General features: G+C 41.2%; 1 protein-coding gene across 1 annotated transcript in view; it reads right to left on the minus strand.

Annotated features, from left to right (window-relative positions):
• LOC146005728 (uncharacterized) overlaps positions 1-12,410 on the minus strand; it is a 93,780-nt gene extending 81,370 nt beyond the window's left edge. The window contains exons 1-2 of the mRNA XM_083145155.1: positions 12,292-12,410; positions 9,114-9,674 (exon numbers count right to left, since the gene is read on the minus strand). Of these exons, the coding sequence (XP_083001281.1) occupies positions 9,114-9,674; positions 12,292-12,394 (664 nt within the window). The 5' untranslated portion in view covers positions 12,395-12,410. The remainder of the gene's footprint in view (positions 1-9,113; positions 9,675-12,291) is intronic.
• Between the last annotated feature and the right edge of the window lie 1,110 nt (positions 12,411-13,520).

The following is a 13,520-nucleotide window of genomic DNA, read 5'->3' on the forward strand; positions in this document are numbered from 1 at the left end:
ACCAGGGTGGTTTAAGCTAAGAGAGAAGGAGAGTGGCAGGGACAGCATAGTTCCACATGTGGAAGATCCAGTCCAGGAATTAGAACAGCAGCAGCAGGGCAAGAGAGATCCAGTCCAGGGTTTTTTAAATGTATTGTGAATCACTCTGCTGATTAATATTACCTGTTACTTCCACAAATATGTTTCTCCAGAGCAGGGGGTCATTGTGTCCCAATACCTAAAAGAGGCTGGGTGATAGGCCAGAAATGTGGATATTACGTTAAGTGTTCTCTGGAGGGTAGCCTTACTGTGAAACCTGTGGTAAAGCTGCTATGCTATAACTGAAGAATTGCCATACTGTTACCTTGTATGCTGTCTACCTGCAACAATTAAAAAACAAGACTTTACTTCTATCCAATCTATGTGATTCCTTGTCACACAATATAATTTTTAAGTACCCCCAAACAGTCTGCAGAGTTCCCCAGATTGGCAACTGCTGCACTAAGGAGAAAAAGTGGATAGAGATAAAGTACCAACCTACCAGCTTCTGTCAAACACTGCATGCAAAATGGCAGTTAGGAGCTGAATGGCTGGTAATTTGTCTCTCTCTCCACTTTATCACTCTCTAATGTTTAATAAATCTCATACAAACAGGCAGGTAGTTGATGATTGGTTGATATTTGATTCTCAACCTTATCTCTCTCTATCCAAGCTTTAATAAATCTAACCCAACTGTGAACAGTTTACATAATCACCTAAATCCACACCCATTAGTGATTTTCTGAGAGTTATTGGTTTTATAGATGCCACCAGTATCAGGGTAAATCTATACAAAAAAAAACTAAATTCTTGAAATAAGGAAATTGAGAGCATTGCCATCTTGAAGTGGGACCAACAAACACAAGGATAGGCCAATGTGGTTTATTTTCAAAATGTTCTGAACCAGAACATTAAATACAAATGCATACATTAATGCCCCTTTCCCACTGCAGCTCAAAAACGGTAAATTGCCGGTTTTTCAGTGCAATTTACCATTTAAGGCTGCAGTGGGAAAGTGCCAGAGTTGAAATACCGTTTAAAGTTAAATGGTATTTCAACCCGTTTTTAAAGCAGAGTCCTACACGTTAAAATAACATTTAAGAGGCAGTGGGAATGCCTCTTAAACGTTATTTAGCCTCCAGGCAGTCCCTGTGCCTGATAAGACCTAGTAGTTCTCACTTTGTGCATGTGTAATGAGTGCACGTGCATAATAAAGAGCCGCTCATTACATATGCGCATATGTAATGAGCGGCTCATTATTATGCATATGCACTCATTACATATGCGCAAAGTGAGAACTACGAGTTCTCATCAGGCACTGGGACTGCCTGGACCCCGCATGGACCCCTGCTGCTTCTCCACTGCCCTGCATCCTCGCCTGGATCCCCGTGCAGGTAAGTACAAGGGGAGGGGAGGTGGGGGCACAGGGCAGGTACGGGGGGGTTAGCCACTCTTTACACTGGGGGGGATTAGGCACTCTTTACACTGGGGGGGGTTAGGCACTCTACATTTTACACGGTTCACTGCAATGGGAATGGTACTTAAATGGTATTTAAAACGATAATCTGCTGCAGTGGGAATGCTAATACCGTTTTAAATACCATTTAAGATTACCAGTACTTTAAACTGGTCTGCAGTGGGAAAGCAGCATAAATAAACTGCAAACTTTATTTGTATGTGCTTGATAATGGAGACATGTTTTACTTGGGTCAGGATTGGTTAAGGAAAACAAAACGTTAAATCTATCCAAAAGCTGGCCAGTGACAGACCTACATTTTTGTGGCCCTGAAGCTAAACTCTTATGGGGACACCTTCACCACCAGCAACAATAGCTTTTTATTATATGAATTTGTATGGTGTTTTATGATATGGGAGAAAACATTTTTTAACCTTTTTTTTATATCCTTACTAGTTAAAAGTCAAAATGACGGCTTCTGTAATGTATATTCACTTTAAGCTGTAACAGTCTGTAACGAAATCCTTTAGCATACAAAGGATTAAATTGGTCCGTCGAGAGGCCTCTAGTGGCCACTGGTGGTACTTCACCTCATAGAGGTCAGGAGTAGTTAGATCTCTCTCTCTCTCTCTATATATATATATATATATACTGTATATCCTATAGGTTCGCTGACACCTGTGTGTGGATTACCACAATCAACAATCTGAGACACTGGGGGTTATTCTAGTTCACTCTTTCTGACAAAATCCTTCTCAAATGGACAAAACCATTTGCACTGCAGGGGGGCAGATGTAAAATGTGCAGAGAGAATTAGATTTGGGTGAGTTATTTTGTTTCTGTGCAGGGTAAATACTGACTGCTTTATTTTTACACTGCAATATAGATTTCACTTTGAAGTAAAACCCCACCCAAAACTAATTCTCTCTGCACAAGTAACATCTGCCCCCCTGCAGTGAACATGGTTTTGTCTATCTAAGAAGGATTTTGTCAGAAAGAGTGAACTAGAATAAGGCCCACTGTTCCACAGTAGCACAGTAAAGCACTTGTCCTTTGGGGTTATTAGGACTGCTGCTCCCCTCTCTGATTCCCAAATTTTCACGGGCTCCATAATAGCAATCTATAAGAAATAAAAGGGGTGCCTAATAGTGCAGAATCATCAATTTAATAAAATAAAATGTCATATAAAAACATATGGCTTGTACGGCATCCATACCAACATTATCCCATACTCTCCAACATGACCCATTGCATTCGGTACACAATGCTCTGTTCCTGGACATCCCTGGTAATGTAGGATTACCATCACCTGTGTGGAACTAGGTAATTGAAGAGAAGGGTGTTTCAACACAGGTGATGACAATCATACATTACCAGGGACGTCCAGGAACAGAGCATTGTGTACCGAATGGAATGGGTGATGTTGGAGGGTATGTTATCCTCTGTTGTGGGCTGGATACCACAAGGTTTATAACATGTACCACACTGGCAAAAGCAAAAACTGGAATCATCTTAGGGCACTCACGGAACCTTAAAGGTGCCCATACACTAGTAAGATTTATCTTCAGATCTGGCTGGTTGGAACAAAAACATGGTTATGGATGAGTGACAGTTTGTCAGTTTTCCAGCATTTCCAAGCAAATGGTCAACTGTCATTTGCTCTCATCCATGACCATGTTTTTGTTCCAACCAGCCAGATCTGAAGATAAATCTGCATGTGTATGGTCACCTTTAGTGCAACGGGTCTCTGACAGACAGCAGGCTCAGCGTGCAGCAAGATTCACAGCACCCTTTCAAAAGCTGTATCCAATCGCATCAATCAGGTCACCCACTACGCGTTTCGTCATTTCACTTCATCAGTGGGGTGCCAGTGTGGTACAGGTTATAAACCTATAACTAAGGTGAATAGGTGAACACATTTATTCATCACCAATTCTCTTTTATTAAGTTGTATCTTTCTCACTGGGAAGACACTCATCCTATAAGAGTAGGCTGGAGAATAGCCTGCTGCAGGACAGTTAGCGCCGCGAGCGTCCCCTGGCGGGGCTGGTGGTTGGCGATCCGTATACACAAAGCAACTTCCATAACTGATGGCATGGAGATTCATCAATTGAAGGTAGAACAGATATACACATATGTAACATGTACATACATGACTTGCTTGCCTTTCTCCCATAGCTAAGTATGCATTGTCTGCACTTATGTTAGAAGTAGTGCATGGCGTATGGTGTAACAACGCAACACAATATATTTTGCCAAACAGTTGACATAGTGAATATTACTGCAATGTGTTTTTAAATTTAACAAATAATTGTATTATTATTATTATTATTATAGTGAAAGCATATTTTAGTTAATAGACAGCACTGCTAGATCTGCAAAGTGGAAGAACTGTATCAGTGATTGAGTGAATGTTGCAGCTTGGTTAAGGATTAAGTGAAGAATCTTTGCTATCATGTCACCGATCTCTCATTACTTTAGCTAGAAAAATATGTAAAATAAATACAATGTTTTGACACGCAAGAATCTATACTACTTCAGTTATATAAAATCCAGTAACTAAAGGTCAAGACAGGGCCAAAACTAGGATTTTGGGAGCCTGGTGCAAAGTGGTTTTTAGGTTCCCCGCAAACAAACCCAGCTTGACAAAGGGGGTAAAACCCGAAACGTTGGTTTTTAAAGTGACATAACCAGTGTTTGAAAAGTCCTATGAGTGCCGCTGTCTGCTTCTTATTGCCTGTACTTAAATGTTACAGAAGGCACAAGGGCGATCTGCACCATCGGTAGGAGTGCCGGACCTACAATCCCTCTCTCTGACTCTCTGCACAGTGAGAGATTGTGTCAGTGTGATAGAGAGCAGGCCATGGGGGGAGGAAGTGCACCAGTGTGATAGAGAGCAGGCCATGGGGGGAGGAAGTGCACCAGTGTGATAGAGTGCAGGCCATGGGGGAAGGAAGTGCACCAGTGTGATAGAGTGCAGGCCATGGGGGAAGGAAGTGCACCAGTGTGATAGAGCACAGGCTGCAGCATAAGGGATTGCATCAGTGTAAAGGAGTGCCGGCTGCAGGGTGAGGAAGAGCGTCAGTGTGAAAGAGTGCAGGCTGCGGGGTGAGGGAGAGTGTCAGTGTGAAAGAGCGCATGTCGCAGGGTAAGGGAGGGTGTCAGCTTAGTGGTTATGGAATAGCACATAGACTCTGTCTAGATCGACCATGTTATGGCCGTCTAGTTAGAAATCTAAAGATAGCATCTAGATCGACAGTAACGGAAGTTAGATGCCAGTGTTAGAGTGGCGGGAGCATGGCCAATGGTCACATCATCCACATAAGTTTTTCAAGTTTTTTTTTATGCCAAATGACACAGGGGTCCCTGTGGGCACTGTATATGTTCACAATGTCCCCTCACATGGCTCACTACACTCACCATGCTTCACTCTATGTCTATTGGATATTTGGTGTGAACCAAAGCGACTTGTGACATTTAGCACAAAAAAAATGTGAAAAACTCATGTTGACCAGGTGACCGTCGACCATGCGCCCATCGTTCTAACGCTGGTATCTAACTTCGATTACTGTTGATCTAGATGTGGTTGACTATCTTTAGGACTGTAAATAGACGGATTTGACTAAGCGTGGTTGACCATGACATTTTAGAACCGTTGACAGGATACTCAGTTTAATAGCTGGTTTTCCATCTCCGTCCGCCCCTGACTTCAACCCTCCCTGCTCTGCACCACTCCAGTAATGGGTACAGGGCACTTCCAGTTTACGTATGTTCCAGTAGGGAACATAAACTATCAATATATGGTTTCTGTTGCCGTCCCTGATGGTCACACCTTCTGTGGAAGTGACCAATAGGCTCATAATAAATTTCCGCACCAGGCACATGCGGACCTTAATCTGGCACTGCCACTGCAGAGTGCATATATTCCTGTGCAAGCCCCTGAAGCTGGCACCTGACAGTAACAGAACCAGCAAACATTAAGCTTTCTAAATTTCTCAATCACTCCGAGATGTTTTATAAGTTATGTCATAGGGCTTGCTTCACTCCTTAGTGGCAGCATAGGAAATGGCCTTCGGGCTCAAAATTTTTTTGGAGAGGTTGCGGGTGTATTGGCTCGATGCTACACATATTCTGGGAATGTCTGGTGTTGTGCCCGCTGTGGACTGAAGCATTCTCTCTTATAGGAGATGTCCTGGGAATACAAGTACCTAGTGATCGTGTTATTGCACTGTTCCACTATACTACGAATCTTCCGCAGGATGACATTTATGTTATGGGACATATCATGGCCTCTACTAAGGTTGCTCTGAAATCATCCTTGGTCCCTGATATACACCATGTTATTAGTAAGGTCCATAAGCATTACTTTTTAAGATGGCTCACTGGAAACACGTTTCCTCTGCTAACTCAAGCCATTTCAAATGGCTCAAATGGAGTGAGTTCAGAGAAAGACAGAGTCTTTCCCTTGGGGACCAGGGCCAGATTGATCTATCTATATTGCTCTCCCCTGCTCACAGCAATTAATGCGTGAAATGTACTGTATATTCCCATCTTCGTTTGTAAAAAAATTTCCATGTCTGATTATTACTATGTGTATTGCGTACCTGGAACGCACCCCATCTCCTTGCCCCTTGTCCTTGTGTCTAGATACCCTTGTGTGTCTGTCTGGTTCTGTTGGTCCATATCCTTTTCCTTTTCCCTCTTATTTTTTCCCTCCAAAATTAAGTCGATAGAGTTTTTTTGGGGATTTCCTAGACATCGGATGCGGCTATCTTATGTATATGTAACTACTTGTTACTGAATATTGTATTATTGTGACTTTACGATGTGAATCCTGTTCACTTTTCTACTTGACTTAATAAAACTTATTTAAAAAAAAAGAAACAGCAAACATCGGGACAGCAAAGCGCCATTTCCTTCTAGCGCCCGGAATCATGGGATCTGAATCTCCAATCCCAGGATTCAAAGTTTGGCAATATAGGGCCAAATCCCGGGGTCCTCATCCTGGGATTGGCCACCCTAGTTTCATGAGTTAAATATATATTTCCAGCAATGGTAGGGCCCTTACAATCTTTTGCCATAGGGCCTACGATCTATCTAGTTATGCCACTGGTCCTGCTCATTGCAATGTTGTATAAAATTAACTAGAGGGCAGTATAATGTTACATACTGTAATATCAATTGGGGTTCTGTAATGCGGCACTATATGAAGTGGAGGTACTATAGTGTATAATGGGGGATATTTACTAAGATGGGAGTTCTACTTCACATGGGATGTTGCTATGGGCAACCAATCAGATACTATTTATTATGTTCTAGAAGGTGCTAAATAAATAAGAAGTAGATTCTGATTGGTTGCCCATAGCAACATCCCATATAAAGTAGACCTCCCATCTTAGTAAATTTCCCCCATTACACACTATAGTACTCCGGGGGGTGTACAATTAACAAGTGCTGCCGAGCGATATCTCTTTTGAAGCATTTGGACAGGAGACCCTTTAAAATGTTGCTATGGGGCCAACAAAGTTCTGGCTACACCCCTGCTGAAGGTGCATTGTGCATGAAAACAAAACAGAACTGGATTGGTAATAGATAATTGAAACTGAGATTTTCCAGTGAACCATTGCTAACTTTCATTACTTTGATGTTTGCTTTTAGGACATAAAAAGCCATTTAAAAATCAGCACAGAACAGATACCTGTTACAAAACAAACAAACAAAAAAAAAGAAAACAAGCACAACTGTCAGGCTTCTGAATAAGTAATAAATTTGAATTTCAATGAGAATTATATCTTCCATTTACTCCAGTTTTACACTATGAAATGTTTTTTCTTATATTATTGCTTCATCTTCATTGTTGAGAGAAAAAGTGGTTCAAGATGTTATGATCCTATAATATATGCCAACTTACAGTATTGGTGATTTCTTTCTGTTTCTATATTTTTTTTTTAGTGTGGGTGACATTTACACAGGTGACACTGTCAGACGGCTACAGGTATATATTCCTATATTTGCTATTGTTATACTGTATATATGATACATACCAATAAACTGCTCGATATGTTGGTCTAGACAGCTGCCACATCATAGTCAGTGGTCAATGAAGCCAGTGTAAGGGTGGTCGTGGTTTGCCAATACACACAGACATGTATCTGCAAGATATATTGGCATTGGCTGTGCTGCAGGGAAAACCCAATATGTCTATGAACAATGGCGCTTACAGACATACTAGACGTACATACCGACTGACCCTCTACAGTTAATGCCTGCAGTAGGCATTAGAAGTAAAAAGACGTATGCTGCCAGCATCTCTGGTCCAAAGATGTAGCATCGGATCACATATCATCCATAGACCTGAGCTTACTCAGAATGGTCACCTACATGGAAAAGGTTGATGCATGGAAAGGTTGACATAAGTTTTTGAAGATTTTGTCCATATATTTTTAAAAAATGTTTCATACTTTACCATTTGCGTGGACTATGATTGGTAACCGGAAAGTGTGTCAAGTATATCGGTAGCTGAGCAAGCCACCTTTCTGAAGCATGGCAGTGATTTAATGTAATGCAGTACACTAGTTGATGATCCGCTCGCTAAAATGTATAGATTGCCATAAAAAAACCTGTGAAAAACTCATATTGACATTTTCACGTGTCAATCCTTTTACATGTGAATGTTTTGCATGTGTTAATCTTTTGTGTATCAACATTTTGCCGTAGAACTACACATTGTCTGGGAGATATACCACACGACACACTAAACCAGTGGTTCTCAAACTCGGTCCTCAGGTCCCCACACAGTTCACGTTTTCCAGGTCACCCGACAGGTGCACTCATTACTGACTGACATATTTTTTAAAAAATCCACAGGTGGAGCTAATCATTTCTCTTAATTCTGTGAGGAGACCTGTGAAACATGCACTATGTAGGGTCTTGAGAACCTGTGACCTAAACCATCGGGTTTTTGTACTTCTCTAAATCAGGCCTGATATGTCTTTAGATACTATTATCAGTCCCACCAATAAAACATGACAGACTCATGCTAGATGCAGTTTGTTACAGTTTGGCCTCCAATGTGAATGATTAATCTTCTGAGTTTAAAACTAGTTCATCGACACTCCAATATCATTCCCATACAATGGACCATCTTCTTGCATCTGAATAGCCATCTCCTAGTGGATTTATAAACATGTCTGATGTAGTGAGTAATAAAATTGCAGCTGTGCCTCTGTGGCTAAACACAGTATATCTCATATGCTATATACGTTTTATGGATTTTTGTGCAATCACAGCAGCAAAACAGTCACGTTATTCTATTGGATCCAGTGGTGACGCCAGATATGGGGCTGCAGCAAGACCCAACATTCAAGTAGGATAGCCACACCAACTGCCAGTGAGTCCCAGCCAGCAATATTTGGTCGCATTTGGGAGGGCACTTTGTGTGGCTCCTCCCATATTTGAATTTTGAACTTTGCTTCAGCACTGGATGGAACCAACCAATACATCAGCACTTGGGACATACTCTCCAGGCAATTAGCAACCAGGCTATACCATTGCATTCAGTTACATATGCTACTTCTGTATAACTTATAAAAGCACATTACATAATGAACTGTAACAAGATGAAACAGTAAGGAATTACCTTCACATATCTTTTGTTGCATAGTCTCTTTTATCCGGTCAATGGTGGTGTAGTCCTCAGCATACAGCACATAATCTGTGGAAGGCGTATTGGCAATTGCCACTAATTCAGACTTGGTTATCTCAGAACCAACTCCCACTGCAAACATAATGATGTTTTGTTCCCGGGCTGTGGCAGAAATCTCCACCACATCGTCCTGGGACTTGCCATCTGTAACTACGATTGCAATTCTGTTTTTGGCCAGGTTAGTCCTTTGAGAGGATGGAAAAACATTCTCAGTTGCAAATTTAATTGCACGTCCTGTCTGGGTATTCCCACCCAAGTATTTCATGCTTTTTAGGGCATTAATGAGTTGCTGGTTTGTCCGATGTTGTCCAAGGTGAAATTCCAGCCTTGGTAGATCACTGTATTGAACCACAGCAACCTGTGTGTAAGTCGGTCCAATGTCAAAGCTGCTGGTTACGTTTACCAACCAGTTCTTAGCAGTGTCAAAGTCAACATATCCTACACTCCACGACCCATCAACAATGAAAACTAAATCATTCACAGCTGTTCGACAACCTGTAAACAAATGTAAACAGTCATTGAGATATTGCCTAATAGGCTGCAGCATTAAATACTGTCTGCTTAAAGAAGACGGTTTGTATATATGGTTGTGTATACACAACCATATATACAAATTCTATATGCAGCATCAATGTTTACACTGGGGGGGCCCAGATGTACTAAACCTTGAAAAGTGATAAAATGGAGAGTGATAAACCACCAACCAATCAGCTTCAAACCTGTCATTTTCAAGCACAGCCTGTGACATGGCAGGTAGTAGCTGATTGGCTGGTGGTTTATCACTCTACATTTTATCACTTTTCAAGCTTAGGGGATGAATATTAACCATTGACGTTTGGCGAATGTCTATGGTTTGCATGCTATGGTTGGTGTTTTATCTGACACTGATGGCTGAGTTCTGATTGTTGGCAGAGTATATAGCGGTGCTTGTGGTGTTGTTACACAACACACTTGTTAGCTTAACCAGGGGTTTAGGTTTATTTCCAGTGAGCACAGAGTTAAAAGTCATCAAAGGATTAACTTTGTAGTATGCACAGGTGTATAGTGCCGGTACTTATCATATCCTGTAGCTTGAACTGAAGGGTAATGGAGGTCTCTCTGGCTGATATGAAGAAAACTGCGCAGTCATGCAGAATTTAAACTAGTCTGTGATGGCCTCAGCTGGACTAGCGCTGCAGGCGCTATACAGGGAAATCTCCTGGCAGTGATTGACAGGCTCTCCATCTCCCTCAGCACAACGCAGGATGTCACACACACTAGCGTGCGGAAACTTAGGGCGCGCTGTCTCCTCACATGAAAGGGCACGCTGACAGGCTAACTGACTCAGCATTCGGGGGGGAACCAGGGCCTACACTAGGGAACAGGAGGCGCAGTGGGGCAAAATAACCTATAGGGCTAATGCTGCTGCTGCTTTCCAGGGATAGGTGCCGAGTGCACCAATATAACACTAACACTTTATTTGCCTAAACATCCATTCACAGGAAATGCAGGAAACTCACATGCAATATTATATAAAATGACCTTTAGGCTGTGTGTACAAGAAGATCTATATGAAACATAAATGTATTTTATGTTTATACCCGGGTCCCATTCCGAAGATATCTCATTATGGTATGCAGATATTCCAAAATATGGAAAGATCTGATATTCAAAAAATATTTTCTATATTTCCCAATAAATTGCATATAAATAGTTAATTATATTATTGTAACTTCAAATGGTTTACCACATTGTGAAATATTTACTTTTTTAAATAATGTTTTTATTAACAATTATAAACAAACAAGAGGTTAAGAAGAAAAAAAATAACAAAATCTTTCCATTAGGGCTAATATGCCTTAACGGAAAGTTTTGTTATTTTTTTTCCTATTCTTTGTAACCTATTGTTTGTTTATAATTGTTAATAAATAGATTATTTAAAAAATATATTAGCCTTGCAATAAAGAGAACAATTTTTTATTTGGTTTGCTGAATTTTGAGACGAGACCACCAAATATGCAGCAAGGAGTCACACTGGCCACAGGATCATCCACAAAGGTGAGAAGATGTGTCAAATATGGAGGACAGTTGGGTAGGAACATATGAAAAATACTACAGCTTAGGGAATTCTCTTTAAAACAGACTGCAATGGAAGTTTTTGTTCTGATTTAATTTGAAGCCATTCTTTAGGGACTAGCATAACTCTACGCGCAGGGGGAATATCAATAAAGGGAAAAAAGGGAAAAAAGGAGGGGGCATCAGGAGAAGCAAACTGTGTACCGCTCTTGGAAAACTGTATGTGACCATAGACAGGGCCGAAACTAGGATTTCCGGCACCCGGGGCAAACAAGTAATTTGGTGAAATAGTGAGTGTCAGGGAAAGAGACTGTGGGGCATAAGTGCGAGACAGAGTTAGTGTCTACCCAGCAGATGAGCCTGGTGACAGCGCCATTTTAAGTGATCCGTTGCTGTATGAGTCCTGCCCCAACATCTTGACACAACTATATCAGGTTAGGCAGCCATCTTGGGATACATAGGTAACATTGGTTACTTGGGCAAGATGAGACACTCGCAGAAATGTAACATGCAGACTGGTAGAGTAGAGAAACCATAATGAAGAAGCAAGTAGAGAGACTGTATTTAGCGGTATCAGTAAAGGAAAGGAGGAATGTTTACATGGTGTGTTCGATAAAAACATGAGAACATATAATTGTTTGTGTGGTATTAGTTTAAGCAGAATGTGTTTGTTTATTGTTCTGACTTAAATCAGAACACATTTTATGACCAGAAAAAATTGGGGTATCAGTTACCGAGGTAACTGTAGGGGCGCCTGTATGAGTGGCTTCTGCTAGCGGCTGTCAAAAAAAGGGGGTGTCAATCCCTATGGAAAATATACAGAGAAAAGGTGGTAGACTGCGCTCATTGATGACAGACTGAGGATTTAAAAATATATAATTTTTAATTATACAAATAGCATGCTGTAATGAACATATAAAAATACAAGGTACAAGGTACACAATATAAAAGATTTTATGACCAATTTATGTAGAAATCCAGGTAATTCTCTAGGGTTCACATACTTTTTATTGCAACTGTATACAGTACATTTATGGAGGTATATTCTGTACTGTACCTGCTTGAGTATCTTCATCATCTTCTTCTATTATATATTGTCCTCTTAATAGGTCTAAAAATACTGATATTGTAAAAACTCCTAATGCCCAGTAAGATTTCATTTCAGATGGAATTGTTATCTCAAGTGGTCTGAAAAAAGTAAAACAAAATGAAATAATCATTATATGTATAACAGGTTCAGTATCCCTTACCATGTTCCCGACTTAATGCCACACTGGGCTGCTGCAGGGAGTGACATCAGTTACGTGCAGCCCATAAGTAAGCAACACGACAATATTGCAACACCGCTTACCATAGACATGCTTGTATGCAAAGTACAAACACACATGGACATAAAACATTAAGGTCAAAAATGCAAGATTCTAGTGTTAAATGAGGACCAAAAGGAAAACATTAGACAGGCCTATACACACTGGGTGATTGTGAGCTGAAAGCAGCTCCGTTCACCTGCTGATACTACCAGCAGATGCATACCTCCCAACTTCTATGCTTCTGTGCCCAAAATTAGGGGGCGTGGCTTGCCAAAAAGGGGGACTGGCCTATAATCGCATCTACCCGCTAGGCCACGGCTCCGTTTTCATGCTGTGCGGGCGTGGCGCAGACGCTCCTACTAGAGCCTCTAGCCATGCCCCCAGTTCCTCTTTCTGTGGGAATAGATGCTATAGAGCGTCTATTTAGAGCTGCTTATCAGCTGACAGGGGAGACTACCAAATGCCCCCCCTCCCCACCGCGGGACACTGCCAGCCCTGGATGGGATGCGGAAACATCCCCGAAAACCGGGACGTTCCCATGGGAAGCAGGACTGTTGGGAGGTATGGCAGATGAGCAATGGGGTTGATGGCTTTCTATAGTGTCCTACTATGGAAAGTCATCCACCCCCTGTTAAAATCGTATGTATTAACTCGTGTTATATTTATACAATATAGCTGGTATTAGCAAGCAGCATAAGCCTAACTGTATATTCGCAATAAAAAAGTCACATACATACTTTATGATTCCCGCTGGCATTGGCAAGTGCATACAGACTGTACTTCCCCCTCCTTTGTCAGTGAATGAGGGAGAGGGTCATTAACGATGCGTGGGAGCACTAGAAGATATAGTAACATATATCTCTCAGAAAGCCCTTCCTGAGCGATATCTTTTACTATATCTGAAATTGGAAAACAGCAGTAACACAAGACATATAAACATGGGCGCAATTCATTAAAAAGCAAGGTAATCCTAGTG

The sequence above is a fragment of the Crinia signifera genome, chromosome 5 (assembly GCF_055691185.1).
Source record: "Crinia signifera chromosome 5, ASM5569118v1, whole genome shotgun sequence".
Taxonomy (NCBI): domain Eukaryota; kingdom Metazoa; phylum Chordata; class Amphibia; order Anura; family Myobatrachidae; genus Crinia; species Crinia signifera.